Genomic DNA, 18,906 nt, shown 5'->3' on the forward strand with positions numbered 1-18,906 from the left:
AGACATGACTTGCCCTCTCAAGTTTAGGCTGGTATTGATCACCTCATTTCTCCAAGTATCAGTCACTCTGTCTCTCATGCCAGATCCTATGTACTTGCCTACAACTAATATTAGACTAGATAATTGTAATAACCAAATTTCTGTCCTACTGTTTTTAGATAGTACAGGGGGATAAAGAAGTTTTGTAATAAATGTGCAAAATCTTTGCTAATGGCTTTCTATTATTCTATGCTAAATGTAATACAAGATAGACCTGGGTTGTCTGGGGATGAGGTGAGCAGAGAAAAGGAAATTAACTGATTTTTGTTTTACCTTACGTTCCCCGTTGGTGGCACATTTGGGAGTGCAGTGGTTGCAGCTGGTGGTTTGCTACTTGAACATGTTGTATGTTGACCATGCTGGCCAAAACAGCCCCTCAACAATGTGGAGCTTCCCTGTGATTTCCTCACTTAATTATCTTATGTTAGGTAAAATACAATAAAATACTTAATGAATGAACTGATAGCTAAAAAGCAAAATGAAATTCCATAGCTTCACTCGATAACCAACTCCCCATAATTTTCATAGCACTTGATGCAGAAACCCATTTAAGGTGAATCTTGCTTGTCGCCCTTTTTTAATTTTACTAGAAGGGAATTTAATATAATAACAACATTTGTTCTGTTAGTTAAATTTTTTTGGAACAAAGTTGACCTCTGTGAACAACTCCCCAAAATCAAATTCTGATTGTAAACCCACAGTTTGCTTTCCATCTTAAAGAAAGCCAAGCTTCTGAGCACTAGTTGTAATTCACATAATAACATATATCTAATGTGTATGATTCCCATGTCGTTCAGTTAGTAAAAGTTCAACCATTTTAATAAATATCGGGCTTTTGTCTGGTGAAATTTTTAAAGGGTCTAGCTAAATGCAATTCAAATTTTAAACAAGTTACTTAATTTCAGTTTATTTCATGCAAAAATCAGGATTGAGCAACTAATGTGAAATGAAAACAAAGATTACATTGCTGTGTAACCAAGCTTGGGATAATAACTCATCAGAAGCACTGGATTCATAACCATTGACAATTTAAAGGGAATATTCTGGTGGAAGTTGTTCTGAAGCATTTTTCTCGTATGGAGGAGGAGCATTTGGAATCTGTTAAGAGAAGATAATGACAGTTTTTTTTACATTAACTTGCATGCTTAATCTGATAGATTAAATCAACAGGAATTGATGGATGATTTATGACATTCACAACAGGCTTAACATTTTTTTGTACAGGTATGTGGGAGCATAGTAATCTTAAATTAATTAAAGTATTGAAAAATATGAAGGCACTTCAATTTAGTCTGTACGTACCTTTAGGAAACCCTTCTGCACACTGTGGTAGAGATTTGGATCACTCTTCCACAAATAGCAGTTGGTGCTAGATCAGTTGCTAATTTTAAATCTGAGATGAACTTTTGTTAAGCAAAGATATTAAGGGATATGAGGTTGTCCGCAGATCAGCCATGATGTCATTAAGAGATCTACTTCTGTTCTGATTGGTTTAGCGCACATTGCTTTTGAATTTGTTATTCAGAGCGATCATATTTTAACACGAGGTGTTAAAATTCAATCTTTTTGATTACACAAAATGCCACCTCTTCAGTTTTCCAGAAGAGCCAAAATTGTAAGTCATGTAGTGCAAACTTCCAAGTCTGAAAGGTATTAGATAAGTTTTTTGGGGGAAAAAGTCTTACCAGATTTGAATTTGTGAAATCATTCAATGATGCTTTATTCTCCAGTGGGGTTCCTTCTTCATTGTCATGGTATCTTGTCATCAAAGAACCCATAACAGCATTAGACAAGTGTCGGTTCTGAAATTAGAAGGTTATTAACAAATACAGCTTGAAGAGTGAAATCCCAATCATGCAATATCAAATAGGCAATGCAGCACATAACTAAATGAGTTAACTGGGATGTGGTTTTTCAATTCCCACATTTGAGATTTGTTTGCTTCTAAATATTTACCTAGTTTAGCTGAATTGTTGCCTTGCTATAAAACATTCAGGGAATTATAATGCAATTCGTGTTAATCTCTCCAATATGCAATTGCTAATTCAAGTACAATCAAAACTGCAAAATCCATGCACAAGACTGAACAAAGATCCAGAATAATGTCCATAAACTAATGGAATTTAGCATTGCTGAAATCTTGAGACTAAAACCACACGAGGTCTGACCTAACCACTAAATAATTAAAAATCAGACATTATATTTATTCCCCTGTAAATTGTCTTGACAATATACACAGCACCTTCAAGTTGAATACAACTGCAGTCAAATAGCTTTTTTTTAGGTTACCTGGAGAATTAAGTATCCATTACGTTTCTTGTAGTACCAGCATCCAATTATCAATAGAAATACAAGAATTATAACCAGAAGAACAATGCCAATAATCCTGAAAGGGAGGGGGGGTGGGGGGGAAGAAAAAACAGAATTATCAGTTCAAGTATCATATTAAGGTTCTCTTCTTTTTCTCTAATGCCAAATGCAATCTTTTCATTTCTTGTTTTCCAAAAAGTACATCTCTTAGCAGTGATTATTTGGAAAAGTTAATGTAGGCTTTTCAGTCTTTACAACTTCCTAGATTGTGCAACCCTTCACTAAACCAATTAAATCATGGCTGACCCTGCATATTAACCCATCAACGTATGTTCTGTCACCTTTGTCAATGGCTTCAAAATTGTGGTTTTGGACTCTATTCAGTTTTGGACCCAAATTGTTAACTCTGCTTTCTCTCCATAGATACTACCAGACTTGCTGAGTTTTTTCAGCAATTTCTCTCTTTGGTTCTGATTTCCAACATCCAAAGTTCTTTGTTTTTTTTGTTGTTTAGTGATGCACTCATGTTTCTGGTCTGTAGAAGCTGAGATGCACGGAGAAGATTTTTTTGAAGACCTGAGTAAACCTGAGATGGAGGACAGTGAGGTGCTGGAACCATGACATTCTAAACTGACATACATCTCTCGTAATGCAAATGCATTTTTAGAAATAATAGAAATTACAGTATTTCCATAGTGGCTACTTTCCACATGCTTGTGATTGAGGATTAGTAATGGTGTTTTATGCCACAATATCACCGTGAGTCAAGGGAAGGAGGCAGGCCTCGAGAATTATCTCAGTTGCTATGCGGATTGGACACACACTCTAGAATTCATTCTGTATTGCACTGTAACCATTTGGCCAACTGAGCTGAGTTAACTGCTCCCTATTATCTGAAGCTCAGATTTTCTTTGCTCGGTCTTTCAGACACTTTTGAAGAAGAGCAGGGAGTAAAGGAATCTGAGAGTGAATGGTAGCAGCAGAGTATGTCAATAAAAGTCTCGGGTGTGGAATGCTCTGCCTGCAACAGTAGTAGACTCGCCAACTTTAAGGCACTTAAATGGTCATTGGATAAACATATGGATGATAACGGAATAGTGTAGGTTAGAAGGGCTTCAGATTGGTTTCATAGGTCGGCGTAACCAAGGGCCAAAGGGCCTGTACGTGCTGTAATGTTCTATGTATGTTCAAGCTCATTTCCAGCAGCTAAAACCACCAGAACCCAAGGCTGAAAGAAGTGATATTAGTGCAAAGCAAAGAAGTGAGCATATTGTCAATGGGTTTATAGAATCTCGGAATTCCTACAATGCAGAAAGAGGCCATTTGGCTCATCAAGTCTGCACTGTACCTCCAAACTGCATCCCACCCACACACTGCGACCCCACGTTTACCATGACCAGTCCACCTATCCCCCACATCTTGGGACGGTGGGAGAAAACCAGAGCACTGAGCAGAAAACCTCGACAGATGAGAACATGTAAACGCTACACGATCATCCAAGGTTGGAATCGAACCTGGGTACTGACCCAGCAGTACTAACCACTGTGCCACCCTGTTGTTTCTCTTTAAGGTTGCATTAAGGAAAGGGAACAATTTTAGCTTTTTTTTAAAAAAAAGAGAAACAATTATCTACTTAGCTTAAATTTAGGTCAAGAGTATTTTAACTCGATATGCAGAAGAGTTCAGTACTGTGTGTTCCACAGCCTCGAATTGGGAAGTCACTTCTTTATTTAAAAGAGTGCATCTGCAGGATATGTGACCAGTTTGAGGGCCATTTCTCATTGCTTGAGCATTGGCTAGATGCACAGCATCCACGAGGCTGAATATTACACGGATCTCATTTTTTAGACCCCATAGCTCAAGGAAGTACAGTCAGAGAAAGAATTGGTGACCATTTATCAGATGAAGAGAAGTAGGCAGGTATTCAGGAAAATTCCAGAGAGTCTCACTAAAGAACAGATCATTCAGTGTTGGAATACAGTGACTGTGATTGTTCCTCTGGGGCCAAATTGTACAAGGGGAGGGGAAAATCAGGGAGAGTGATAGTGAAGGGTTCAGACAAGTGTTTCTGTGGCCACAGATTTTACTCCAGGATTGTGGGGGGGGCCAACGTCAAAGAACGCGCTGAACAGTTGTCGGCAAATCTGAAGCAGGAGATGGAACATTTAGAGATTGTGATTCACATACCTGGCAATGATATGGGTAGAAAGAGGAATGAGGTTGTGCATTAAAATGTTAGAATGTTCTGTAGCAGATTACAGCCTTTGAGATCCCACTGTTTAATCTCTGAATTACTTCCATTGCCACGTGATAGTGAGTGTAGGAACAAGAGGATAGAACAGATGAACGTGCGTCTGAAGAGTTACTGCAGAAGAGGGGACTTTAGATTCTTGAAGCACTGGGACTATTTCTGAGAAAGGAGGGACCTGGACAAGTCTGACATTTTGCACCTGAACAACAGAGGAACCAACATGCTTGCAGGGTGAGATGGGGGACATTGTACAGTTGGTGAGGTTTAAGTTAATTTTGTTGGAAGTATGGTTGAAGATGATGCACCGATAACTATAGAGGAAAAATTGAGTCAATCTGGCAGGTAAAGTGCACATTTTCAACTTAAGACAAAAGGGAGCATGGCAAGCTTGAATGACATTTATTTCAATGCATGAAGTCTTGCAGATAAGGCAAATGAATTGAGTGTGTTGATTAATATATGGGGATGTCTGGATGTAGGTTTGCTCACTGAGCTGGAAGGTTCGTTTCTAGACGTTTCAGCACCCTACAAGTTAACCTCTTCAGTGGGCCTCCAGGTGAAGCACTGCTGATAATTCCTGCTTTCTCCTTATATGTTTGAGTTGATGATATCATTTCCTGTGGTGATGCCATTTCCTGTTCTTTTTCACAGGGGGGTGGTAGATGGGGTCTAACTCGATGTGTTTGTTAATAGAGATCCAGTTGGAATGCCATGCTTCTAGGAATTCTTGTGTGTTTCTCTGTTTGGCTTATCCTATGATGGATATGTTGTCCCAGTCGAAGTGGTGTCCTTCCTTATCTGTTTGTAAGGATACTAGTGAGAGAAGGTTATGATGTTTTGTGGCTAGTTAATATTCATGTATCCTCTCTCACTGGTATCCTTACATACGGATAAGGGAGGACAACACATCCATCCTAGGACAAGCCAAACAGAGACACGCATGAGAATTCCTAGAAGCATGGCATTCCAACCGGAACTCTATCAATAAACACATCGAGTTAGACACCATCTGCCAACCCCCTGAGAAAAAGAACAGGAAATGACATCACCATAGGAAATGACATCACCAACCCAAACATAGAAAGCAGGAATTATCATTAGAGCTTCGTCCGGAGGCCCACTGAAGATGTTATCTAGTAGGGTGACAAAATGTCTGGAAATTAACTTTCCAGCTCAGTGAGCAAGCCTACATCCAGAACCTCAACGTGAGCTACAAACCTTCTCAAAACATGGGGATGTGTTATCATTGAGGCATGACTGAGGGAGGGACAGAACTCTATATTCTGGAGGAGCAGATGGTGTAACAATATTGAGCAAGAAGTCAATTATTGCAATAGGAATGAATGATGTTTTTGAAAGTTTCTCAAATGACCCAAACAGGTAGAACGTTTTTTAAAAATCTAAAAGGGAATCACATTGCTGGGAGTGTTATATAGAGAACCAAACGTTCAGGGAGAGAAAAAGGATAGCTATATGAAATCAAATTTCAGAAGTGCAAAAATATTAGTATAGTAATAGTAGGAGATTTCAACTTTTGCAATATCAACTAGGATCAACAAAATGTGAAAAGCTTAGAAAGGGGCAGAATTCTTAAAATGTGTCCAGCAGAATTTTTTAAGCCAGCATATAGAAAGTCCCACAAGAGAGGAAATAGTGCTGCATTTCACAATGCTCCACTGTGGTGTCATCATAAACTTGGATAGTTGCAGTAAACTTTCCCTCATCTTATACTTGGACCCCCTTGAAATAAAAACCAACACTAGTTAGCCTTCCTGATTACCTGCTGCACCAGTGTGCTAGCTTTGTGTGTTTTCATGCTGAACTGTACCTAAATCCCTTTGTGTCACAGCTTTCTGCAGTTTCTCTCCAATTAAATAATATTCTGTTATTTTGTTCTCCTATCCAAAATGAACAACTTCACATTTTCTGACTGAAAGCTCAAAACAGCAGAAGCCCATAGGAACTATAGAAAGTTCAGGGGGGTTACTGAAAAAAAAATAGTGAAATGGCATGGAAACCCATTAGCAAATAGAAAAAAAGGAAATCCAAAGCTGTTTATCAGTATATTAGGAGTAAGGAGATAACTAGTGAAAACATAAGGCCCTGCCAATGTCTGTGGGAAGCTAGAAGACTGGTGAGGTTTTAGATTTGTACTTTGTTGAGTTCTAGTAGTAGTATTCCAACCTTTGGGCTATGAAAACTGTGTTCAAGTTGCATCTACTCCAGATGTGTTATAACACCTCTGAACAGATTTATGAAAAAAAGCGACAGTAAAGGATGTTCTATTCTTAAAATATAATGTAGATTTATTTAACAAATCAGTTGCCTACTTGTTCTCTATCCCTTAACATTGGAAATCTGAGTCTAAATCTAGCCAGATTGAAGCAAATGTGAACTTTTAGTGGAAAAAAAAGTACTTTGATCTTCTGTGTAGCAAATAGCGATGCAGTGTTAGCATAGAAATCAAGGATTAAGCCTTGATATTCTTAGACAAACTAGAATGGAAAGGGGGGAGATTTAGAGGGAATTTGAGGATTTATTTTTCCCCACAGGATAGGTTTTATCTGAAGTCACAGGTTGAAAAAGTAATAAAAGCAGTAACCCTTAGAAAATGCACGATGGCACAGTGGTTAGCACTGCTGCCTCACAGCACCAGAGACCCGGGTTCAGTTCCTGCCTCAGGCGACTGACTGTGTGGAGTTTGCACGTTCTCCCCGTGTCTGCGTGGGTTTGCTCCGGTTTCCTCCCACAGTCCAAAGATGTGCAGGTCAGGTGAATTGGCCATGTTAAATTGCCCGTAGTGTTAGGTAAGGGGTAGATATAGGGGTATGGGTGGGTTGCGCTTCGGCGGGGCGGTGTGGACTTGTTGGGCCGAAGGGCCTGTTTCCACACTGTAAGTAATCTAAGTAATCTAATCTATTTAGATGAACACCTGAAATGCCACAGTGTGCAAGCTACAGAGCCAAGTGGGGTAGATAGATGCTTGATGACCAGTGTGGAGACAATGGGCTGAAGGTCCTGTTTCCTTGCTGTAAAACTTTGAATCTGGGAGAATTATATTCTACATATAATACAGAAATGAGATATCCATCTCCAGAAGTTCAATGTCCTTGTCTGTGTTGCACCCCAGTCTGCTGTCATATAACTTCTATCTTGTTCTATCACATACCTTTGTTCTTTTCTCCTTCAGGTTATCTAGCTTTTCATCATTTTTAAATGAACCTTTTCAGTAAAGAGGCTTCTATCAATTCCATGTACAAATTGAATTTGCAAGCAAGTTATAGAGCTGCAACTAATTGTCTATAATTCAATATAGACTTTTTAAAAATAATACCATCAAGGTTACTGGGCACAATCCACATTTACTATTTTAAATCTGCATTATAGGTTGCAAGGAGGTTTGCAAAGTAGTAATGCATTTACAGCCTCTTCCAAGAATTCAGAAAAGATATTTGTTTCCATGCAACAATAGTAGAAACTTGGAAGAGACAAGTTAATTAGGTCAGAGCTTAAATTGACAATCAGACAACAGAGTAGTAGAAAGTGAGTACTGCAGATGCTGGAGACCAGAGTCAAGAGTATGTTGCTGGAAAAGCACAGCAGATTGGGCAGTATCCGAGGAGCAGGAGAATTGATGTTTCGGGCATAAGCCCTTGATCAGGAATGGACCAGTGTGGTCTCCATTCAGTCCTGATGAAGGGCTTATGCCCAAAAAGTCAATTCTCCTGCTCCTCAGATGCTGCCTGACCTGCTGTGCTTTTCCAGCACCACACTCTCGAATCAAACAACAGAACAATATTAAAATCAACTGTGCTAAATCTGTGGCCTTTCACAATAGAATTTCTAAAGTTGATTTTGGTAGTTACAGATGAATGTAAGCAGGTTTTAACTAAGGGACCAAATGAATATATGACCCAGTTTTGAGAAGACTTTGTAGCTCAGTTTGAGATTCTAGATGAAAGTTTGCCTGCTGAGCTGGAAGGTTCGTTTTCAGATGTTTCATCACCATACTCGGTAACATCATCAGTGAGCCTCTGGTGAAGCGCTGGTGTTAGTGACCCACTTTATATTTGTGTTTAGGTTTCCTTGGGTTGGTGATGTCATTTCCTATGGAAATCACTGGAAAATACATCACCAACCCAAAGAAACCTAAACATGTAAATAGAAAGCAGGTCACTAACACCAGGGCTTCACCAGAGGCTCACTGATGATGTTGCCTAGTATGGTGATGAAACATCTGAAAATGAACCTTCCAGCTCAGCATGCAAACTTACATCCAATACGTGACCCAATTTAGCAAAATTGGAAGACTGCCATCAAATGATGGCAATGGTAGAGACTATAAACTCTCAGAATAACACTACAGTAGAGAAAGTGATCAAAATGCCTGCCTTTCTTGGTAAAGGATGCTCAAACTTACTCTTCTGATTTGAGGTAAAGTCCACCTCTCCGAGCTCCAAATGATCCTGGCACGATGTAATCGCCTTTTGGCATCTCTGAGATTTAGTGTCAATCAGTCTTGGGGTGGGGGAAGAATATAAACGTGAGCACAGATCCCTTAATAAAAAATAGTTAAATGCCAGATCTTTCCACCATTTGATTCACAGTAAGCACGACAATACTCAGTAAGTTTATGATTACTCAGGTTATGAAGTATATTAAATAACAGTTTGTCACACCATTGAACATTGAGCAAATTTCCTCTGTTTAAATGTTAATCAATTGAATTAAAACAAAAACAAAACACAAGCTAATTTAATTGTACCAATAATAAGTAGAAGCAACTTTACCCGTGTTAGAAGCTGGTGCTGACGTCTGGTGGACTCCTGATTCCTGAACTGAGCAGCAATGGTATTACTCTTTTCCGTGCTGTATGACTCTATTCATATCATTCCTAATATTCTCCTCCCTCCTCTAAGCAGAGTTCTCATGACTATCATGAGACTGAGACCTGACCATTAGACATTTCTTAGCTCTAATAGGCATGAATAAGTAGCATAGCAACATACAGGAATCTAAGAGAACCATTAGCAGATTCTACCAATTCAATATACTGTCTGTTTTAATACCACTGAATAGGCAGAAGAAAAAAAATTTAGTTTTAGTGCAAACAGAACCTCTTTGTTGCTTTTTCCAGCATGTCATTTATTTAATTATTGCTTCAACTCCAAAGGCAGACAATGTTTCTCTCAATATAATTCAAGGAGATTCATATCATTCATACACGAGTTCTTAAGCATTATTCCTGATTATGCATTGGTTTTTATCCCAGTCTGAGCCTATGTTTCTACTCTTAATGTTTCTACTTCATGCTGGGATTTGTTCAGCTCATGTTTTTAGTCTGTTGATGTTACATCCGTATAGATATTTGTGAGAGCCCAGGGTGTAAGATAGACTGTTAGATTGCAGGGGGCATCTTGGATTGGTAACCACATTCCATTTACAACAAATTGTTTCTAATAACTGGTTCCCACTGTCAAGTCCAAGATAGAGTTTGTGATGCATGCTGTTGCTTTAAAACTATAATTAAAGCTTATGTGAACTGAAGCCTAGATCTCGTACCCACACTCTGAAATAAACTCTGAGTAAGCTTATCACAGTGGGTAGCATCCCTACCTCTGAGCCAGAAGATCCAGGTTCAGGTCCAAATCCAGAACTTGATCTTCAAGCAAGGTACATCCACCATATGGCCAAACAATGCCAATCTGCAAATTATTCCAACATACACTAATGGTAAGCAATAGGGGCAGAAGAGATTCCTGGTCTACTTTGCCAATATATCAGGTGCTATAACAATCTTTACCTGACTGTATTGTAATCTGATATTGTAATCATTACTATAACCCAGAATTGATTCTTACTATTAAGACTATGTCAATAGCTAGCAATGCTGTCTGTGCACCTTTAATGATTTGAAATCTCTTTTAGTTAAAGTTTTAACTAATGAACATTTACTTTGCCAGGGCATAGAGATAATAGAACTACTAACATTTGCACAAGTCCCACATGTTAGTGAGATGGATATGGCAGGTTGCTAGGACATGACGTGTCTTTGTTTTGTTTAGTACTTAGGCTAATGATGGGTTCATTTGCTTTATTATTAGAGTTCTTTGTAGCAGTTTGATCCAATTGGATGATTTGCTAAGCTATTTAAGAGACTAGTCCAAATCAACCACATTGTTGCCTCTGTGTATTTAAGAATTAGTTAAGATGACTGGGAATATTTAATCACATCTCAAAGGATTAGAAAATGTTGTTTGCAGGCACATGTACTGATTCCTTTGCCTGGTACGTTGTTGAAAGATAAAGTGTTATTGCAGTAGAGAAGCTATGGTCATAATTTTATTGACAATGTAAAGTAGCCTGGTTTATATAAAAACCTTCTATTTATGTAAGACATGTGTTATGCTTTTGCAAAACCATCTCTCCCAGTTAGTTGGAGTCATACCCAACACTGACACAGATACATAATAACTTTAGAATTATAACTGCAACAGCAAAAAGTACAAAATGTAGGAACATTTGCAGGCCAAAAGCCATTCAGCCCATCAAGTACACATGTGCCAAAGATTATGCACGAATTGTCCTATTATTGACTTTTATTTAATTACTTAAAGAAGATGAGTTTCTATTGAGAAATAGGAAGACATTGAATTTTTTTGAAATCAGTCCTTGATTGTGAGAAGTGTCCTGTCTACCTTGGATTTCTGTGCTAGGATAAATTATCTTACAATTTAGGCTGTAGGTGAAACTAGTTGATTCATGTTGCTTGCTGCAGTACATAGGAATTAGATTCTTTAGATTACTTACAGTGTAGAAACAGGCCCTTTGGCCCAATAAGTCCACACCGACCCTCCGAGGAGCAACCCACCCAGACCCATTCCCCTACATTTACCCCTTCACCTAACACTACGAGCAATTTAGCATGGCCAATTCACCTAACCTTCACATTTTTAGACTGTGAGAGGAAACTGGAGCACCCGGAGGAAACCCACGCAGACACAGGGAGAATGTGCAAAATCCACACAGACAATTGCCTGAAGCAGGAATTGAACCCGGGTCTCTGGTACTGTGAGGTAGCAATGCTAACCACTGTGCCGCCCATTAGGAGCAGGAGGATGTAATACAGCCCTTTAAGCCTCCTCCACCATTCAATAGAATCATGGCTGATCTCATCTTGGCCTCAATTTCATTTTATTACCTGTTTTTCATAACCCTTCAACCCATTACTAATTAAAAATCAGCCTATCTCTTCTTTCAGTTTACTTAATGGCTGAGCATCCACTGCACTCTGTGGTAATGATTTACAACCCTGTTGAGAGAAGTAATTTATGTTCATCTCTCTTTAGTTTAGTACCCCTTAACCCAAATTATCACCTCTTGTTCAAGATTGCCCCAAAAGAGGAAACATCCTTTCTGCATCGAATTTGTCAATACCTTTTAGCATCTTATATACCTCAATTAGATGTCTTCTCATTCTTCTAAACTCCAGAAAATATAGCAATACAGGTTGTGTCCAAACATTCACAGGAAGCTACTGTCAAGGCAATAAAGACATGCTGCTATTGCATAAATGCTGTAATGTTGTAATGTTGTATATGAATTTCAGTGCTGGTATGATGCCAGGTATGTGGGCTGTATGCCCTAAAGACAGGCAGTTTGTATCAAATAACATGTCCTTTGGATGTATGCATCAAGGTACTAACCCAACACAACCTGCCTGTGCTTGCAAAATGCACAACACAAGTGTTCAACATTAATGTAATTCTGCAGTTGGACAACATCTGAATAGTACTGCATGTGTGAAGAATTATATAAACAACTAATTTAGGATAGTCAGTTGGTGTTAGGAGAATGGTGCACTTCATCATACTAGAAGCTACATTTATTCAGACCCAGAACCCTGTTCTTTGCAGACATAAATGTTATTTACTTGTATTATATCTGTTTCAATTCAACACAACAGTTGACACCTATTCACTGGTTCATTTCTCAGGGCCTGATCAACTGATCATCCCTGCCTGGACTAAAATTTAACAAAGCTTGGTTGTTAACTGTCAATCAGTGTTAATGGGTGCATTCTCCATAGCACTATCTTTATCAGAGTCCAATTGCCAACCAATCAATGTTTTCCTCATGCAATATAAACGTTGGTTTTCCACTTAAATTTGTATTGTTATGAAAAATCCTGATAAGTGCAAGACAAAAAGCTTTGACAAAAGCCATTATTTCAACAAATCTCAAGTTATATACTACTAAATAACTGTTTAACACCATCGTCCTCACAATTCACAATAATTCCAAATTTCATTTCATTCCTGTTTAGAAATTGTGATTCCTATAAAGTCTAGGTCATTGATAAGTATTGGGAAGAACATAGATTCTAAAACTGCCCCTAGGAAGCATGATCTTAAATCCTTCACAAGTAATCTCTGTGCTCTGTATATCAACCTAGTTAATATTTGTGTGTCCCTTTTATTCCATGAGCTCTAACTTTTCTCTAAAAAGCACTTTATCAAACTCCTTTTTAAAAAAAAATCCATATACACATCAAGAGCATTACCCTCTTCAAAAGGATGGCAGCAAATTACGTAGACAGTTTGCACTTAACAATTAGTTATTGTCAGTTATTATACTCTGATAGTGTAAAGTGAAAATGTTTTTGGGACAAACTTTGTGTTACTGTTATGTAGAATATTAACTTTCCAACAGAAAGAAAGAGAACTCCAAATTGAAGTGTGAAGTGAGTTTGAGATATTACTGACTGAAGCCAATGTCATGATCAAGATATTCTGTTCATCCTTTTTCTTTTTTTTCAGCTCCCTCAGAGCCAGCTCTTAGAGAGAATAGAACCTCTGACACTCCTGCTTTTTTTCTCTTTTTTTTTCTTTTTTCTTTTACTGCTAACCCCCACACTACCGCCTAACTGCAGTAGTGCTTATATTCTGTTCATCCTATCAGCTCAATGACATTTTTGGATTGGATGTTCAATAATCTACTTTGGTCATGTGGCAAACATTCCCATCAGCAGACTTTGTGCCCTCTTTAATTAGTATGCATCATTTATTTATTTGATTCTAAGTTTATTATTATTTTATTATATTTTCGCATACTTGCTCATTGCTTTCTTGTATCTTTTATTCAATTTCCCACTGCTTGTTCATCCAAACCATATTTGGCTCAAGACACAGGATATCCCATAGCATAAACTGAAACAGCCAAGTACCAAAATAATTTGATTCATTCTGCTATCCAGTCATATTACAGTGATATGTGGAAGCATCCAATATGACTTGTGTTTTGAACAACATTTAACTCACAATCTAAAGCACTTAAAACTGATTAGCCAATCATTGTCGTCAATGTGGCCTGTATTGGTGTAGTATGCAGAATAGCCATTATATCTGTCTACATTATCTTTGGAAGTACAGCCATTCTTGATCAATTTTACTGTGAAGATTGGAAAAGGAGGTGGGCAAAAATCCACTGAGGGAAGGTGGAACTTTCTTGTGCAGCTGGGAGTGTGAGGGCAAAGTGTGGGAAATAAATGAGATAGGTAATTATGGCAGAGGGAAATCTAACTTGAAAAATAAAAAAGGTAGTCAGTGGTATTATCAAAAAGTGATAGATACAGAGAAATTGGGAGTATTGTAATAGACTCATTACTGGATTAAATCAATGGGCCTAGAAAATATATTTGTTACAGCAGGGAAGGGAAAGAGTTTGAGGTGGACCAGTTGAAGATAAGAAAGGAGAATATATCTGAAACAATGTTAATGATATCTCCAACCTGGTTAAGTACTAATACATTGGTCAATGTGCTAGAAAAAGAGGAAACCAGACTAGGACTGGAACAAAGAATTCTTCCTATGAAGAGGCAGGCATAGCCAGGTCACATATAGTCAAAGGAGAGTTTGCACAAATGCAAGCAGACATTTTCCAGGTCAAAAGAGTGTGGTGGTGGATGAGGATTTGCTAGATCTCCATTCAAACATGATGCCAAGACCTCTCAAGCCATCCTGGTGGACAATGGAGACATGGAGGACCAGGATATCCCTGGTAAAACAGTTAGGACTAGAAAAATGAAAACTGTCAAATTGGCATGGGGAATTGGAAGTGTCTTGGACTAGACAAGGGGAGAAAAAGACAGAAAACATACAAGCAAAATTAGGCTATTTGGCCCATTGAGCCTGCTTTGCCATTCAATCATGGCTGATATGATTTTCAAACTCCATTCTCCCAACTTTTTCCTGTAACCTTTAGATCCCCTTACAAATCAAAAACCTATCTATTGTGGTTGTAAATACACTAAATGAATTGACCTCCACAGCGTTCTGTGGCAATGGCTTCCACAGATTCGCCACCTTCTGGCTGAAGAGATTCCTCATCACCTCGGTTCTAAAAGGTTGTCTATTCACTCAGTCCTAGTCTCTCCAATTAGTGGAACCTTCTCTACAATCACCGCTCAGTATTCTGAAAGTTTCATTGTGACCCCACTCATCCTTCGAAACTCCATCGAGGACAGACCTAGAGTCATTAAGTGCTCTTCATTTGACAAGCTTTTCATCCCCAGGATCATTCTTGTAAACCCCCTCAGGACTGCCTCCAATGCCAGCAGGTCCTTCTTTCTGAAGACGGACACACAAGATGGCTGCTGAGCCATTAGCTGGCCAACTTGACACACAAGATGGCTGCTGGATCGCAATTTGGAGAGAAACAGTACAGCAGATATAGACACTGCCTGGGGCCACCAGAATGCCAGCACAATGCAGTTACAACCCAGTTGAGGAGTTTAAGGTGGATGGGGGAGAGAATACACATGAGTAATCAACACTGTCTGCCGAATTGTCTGGGGCCAGCCAACACCTCTTACAGAAATGCTAACAGATTGATACAGACTCAATTTGAAATGCTAATAGCCAGGGCTGCAGTAATTGGCCTTCTCAGGAAGAGCGATTAGTGCCCATTACCACAGCAATAGATTTCTGAGCAGACATTAAAACTGACAATGTAAAAACAATGACTGCAGATGCTGAAAACCAAATACTGGATTAGTGGTGCTGGAAGAGCACAGCAGTTCAGGCAGCATCCAACGAGCAGCGAAATCGACGTTTCGGGCAAAAGCCCTTCATCAGGAATAAAGGCAGTGAGCCTGAAGCATGGAGAGATAAGCTAGAGGAGGGTGGGGGTGGGGAGAGAGTAGCATAGAGTACAATGGGTGAGTGGGGGAGGAGATGAAGGTGATAGGTCAAGGAGGAGAGGGTGGAGTGGATAGGTGGAAAAGAAGATAGGCAGATCGGACAAGTCAAGGAGACAGTAACTGAGCTGGAAGTTTGAAACTAGGATGAGGCAGGGGAAGGGAAAATGAGGAAGCTGTTGAAGTCCACATTGATGCCCTGGGGTTGAGGTGTTCCGAGGCAGAAGATGAGGCGTTCTTCCTCCAGGCGTCTGGTGGTGAGGGAGCGGCGGTGAAGGAGGCCCAGGACCTCCATGTCCTCGGCAGAGTGGGAGGGGGAGTTGAAATGTTGGGCCACGGGGCGGTTTGGTTGATTGGTGCGGGTGTCTCGGAGATGTTCCCTAAAGCGCTCTGCTAGGAGGCGCCCAGTCTCCCCAATGTAGAGGAGACCACATCGGGAGCAACGGATACAATAAATGATATTGGTGGATGTGCAGGTGAAACTTTGATGGATGTGGAAGGCTCCTTTAGGGCCTTGGATAGAGGTGAGGGAGGAGGTGTGGGCACAGGTTTTACAGTTCCTGCGGTGGCAGGGGAAAGTGCCAGAATGGGAGGGTGGGTCGTAGGGGGGTGTGGACCTGACCAGGTAGTCACGGAGGGAACGGTCTTTGCAGAAGGCGGAAAGGGGTGGGGAGGGAAATATATCCCTGGTGGTGGGGTCTTTTTGGAGGTTGCGGAAATGTCGGTGGATGATTTGGTTGATGTGAAGGTTTGTAGGGTGGAAGGTGAGCACCAGGGGCGTTCTGTCCTTGTTACGGTTGGAGGGGTTGGGTCTGAGGGCGGAGGTGCGGGATGTGGACGAGATGCGTTGGAGGGCATCTTTAACCACATGGGAAGGGAAATTGCGGTCTCTAAAGAAGGAGGCCATCTGGTGTGTCCTATGGTGAAACTGGTCCTCCTGGGAGCAGATACGGCGGAGGCAGAGAAATTGGGAATACGGGATGGCATTTTTGCAAGAGATAGGGTGGGAAGAGGTGTAATCCAGGTAGCTTTGGGAGTCAGTGGGTTTGTAAAAAATGTCAGTGTCAAGTCGGTCGTCACTGATGGAGATGGAGAGGTCCAGGAAGGGGAGCGAGGTGTAAGAGATAGTCCAGGTAAATTTAAGGTCAGGGTGGAATGCGTTGGTGAAGTTGATGAATTGCTCAACCTCCTCGCGGGAGCACGAGGTGGCGCCAATGCAGTCATCAATGTAGCGGAGGGGAGTGGTGCCGGTGTAATTACGGAAGATCAACTGTTCTACATAGCCAACAAAGAGACAGGCATAGCTGGGGCCCATACATGTGCCCATGGCTACGCCTTTGGTCTGGAGGAAGTGGCATGATTCAAAGGAGAAATTGTTAAGGGTGAGGACCAGTTCGGCCAAACGAATGAGAGTGTCAGTGGAAGGGTACTGTTGGGGACGTCTGGAGAGGAAAAAACGGAGGGCTTGGAGGCCCTGGTCATGGCGAATGGAGGTGTAGAGGGATTGGATATCCATGGTGAAGATAAGGCATTGGGGGCCGGGGAAACGGAATCTTGGAGAAGGTGGAGGGCGTGGGAGGTGTCTCGAACGTATGTGGGGAGTTCGTGGACTAGGGGGGATAGGACAGTGTCAAGGTAGGTAGAGATGAGTTCAGTGGGACAGGAGCATGCTGAGACAATGGGTCGGCCAGGGTAGTCAGGCTTGTGGATCTTGGGAAGGAGGTAGAACCGGGCAGTGCGGGGTTCCCGGACTATGAGGTTGGAAGCTGTGGGTGGGAGATCTCCTGAGGTGATGAGGTTCTGTATGGTCTGGGAGATGATGGTTTGATGATGGGGTGTGGGGTCATGGTCGAGGGAACAGTAGGAAGAGGTGTCCTCGAGTTGGCGTTTGGCTTCAGCGTTGTAGAGGTCAGTGCGCCAGACTACCACTGCGCCCCCTTTATCCGCTGGCTTGATGGTGAGGTTGGGATTGGAGCAGAGGGATTGGAGGGCTGCGCGTTGTGAGGGTGAGAGGTTGGAGTGGGGGAGGGGGGACGACAGGTTGAGGCGGTTAATGTCCTGGCGGCAGTTGGAAATGAAGAGGTCGAGGGCAGGTAATAGGCCAGCGCGGGGTGTCCAGGTGGATGCAGTGTGTTGGAGGTGGGCGAAGGGGTCCTCGGAATGTGGGTGGGAGTCCTGATTGTGAAAGTAAGCTCGGAGGCGGAGGCGACGAAAGAATTGTTCGATGTCACGTCGTGTATTAAATTCATTGATGCGTGGACGGAGGGGCATGAAGGTGAGTCCTTTGCTGAGGACTGATCGTTCGTCCTCAGTGAGTGGGAGGTCTGGAGGGATGGTGAAAACTCGGCAGGGCCGGGAGCTGGGATCTGGTGCGGGTGTGGAGCTGGGAGTGGGGTCGGAGCCAGTACCTGGAGTGGGTGTGATGGTGGGGGGAATGGGGGTGGAGGCATGAGCTGGGGTAATGTTGCCCTCGGGGTTCTGGAGTGTGGGGATAGTGACAGTGGGGTCTGTGGGGGGCGTGTCAGCAGAATGCAGGTGAGTGGCGCTGGTGGAGGCGGAAGTGGTGGTGATCATGGCAGTAGGGGAAGTCACTGAGCGTGTGGCATCAGCGATGATGTGAGGGCCGGAAGTGGCTGTGGGAGTGGCCATGATGTGGGTGGAAGTGACATCATCACTCAGCGTGGGAGTGGTAGCTGCGTCAGCCGCATGGCTAATGGCGTTTCCAAGGCCAGGGGAATCTTCTGGAATGTTTCAGGAGCGCTGGTTATGGAGGTGGGTGGATAAAAGTTTGTTGTACTTACAGTTTTTGATGTTTGAGATGGAATTGAAATACTGTTTGTTGAGAGTATGAATTCTCCTGAGGATGTAGTACAGAGTGGGTCCTTTGCAATTCTGAGAGAGTGCTAATCCAGTATTTGGTTTTCAGCATCTGCAGTCATTGTTTTTACCTTGTTGATTTTAACCCTACTATGAATCCTCTTGCAGAGTGGGTCCTTTGCAATTCTGAGAGAATGTGGCCCTCAGCTGAGGCAGGGCTGACTGGAGAGAGGTTAGGTGACGGCGCATTGCTGCAAGCGTGGAGCGGAGGATCCTGAAAGAGAACTGTTGC

General features: G+C 41.4%; 1 protein-coding gene across 2 annotated transcripts; it reads right to left on the minus strand.

Annotated features, from left to right (window-relative positions):
* Positions 1 to 930: 930 nt before the first annotated feature.
* mlana (melan-A) lies at positions 931 to 9,502 on the minus strand. Of its 2 annotated transcripts, none has more exons than XM_072591906.1 (5): positions 9,391 to 9,502; positions 9,021 to 9,118; positions 2,329 to 2,425; positions 1,725 to 1,841; positions 931 to 1,137 (listed from the first exon to the last, which is right to left on the minus strand). In XM_072591906.1, the coding sequence occupies exons 2-5, from the start codon at positions 9,092 to 9,094 to the stop codon at positions 1,069 to 1,071; spliced, it is 357 nt and encodes a 118-aa protein (XP_072448007.1). In that variant the 5' UTR covers positions 9,095 to 9,118; positions 9,391 to 9,502; the 3' UTR covers positions 931 to 1,068. The 2 variants fall into 2 exon arrangements, with proteins under 2 accessions (XP_072448007.1, XP_072448017.1); XM_072591916.1 differs by having other exon boundaries at positions 9,021 to 9,157; positions 9,391 to 9,441.
* Between the last annotated feature and the right edge of the window lie 9,404 nt (positions 9,503 to 18,906).

The sequence above is a fragment of the Chiloscyllium punctatum genome, chromosome 2 (genome assembly GCF_047496795.1).
Source record: "Chiloscyllium punctatum isolate Juve2018m chromosome 2, sChiPun1.3, whole genome shotgun sequence".
Taxonomy (NCBI): Eukaryota; Metazoa; Chordata; class Chondrichthyes; order Orectolobiformes; family Hemiscylliidae; genus Chiloscyllium; species Chiloscyllium punctatum.

Coding starts and splice junctions, on each gene's coding strand:
- mlana (XM_072591906.1), bottom strand. CDS start 9,094: ATGCCAAAAGGCGATTACATCGTGCCAGGATCATTTGGAGCTCGGAGA. Junction 2,426..9,020: donor CTTTACCTCAAATCAGAAGA/GTAAGTTTGAGC, acceptor CCTCCCTTTCAG/GATTATTGGCATTGTTCTTC. Junction 1,138..1,724: donor ATTTCACAAATTCAAATCTG/GTAAGACTTTTT, acceptor TTCTCTTAACAG/ATTCCAAATGCTCCTCCTCC.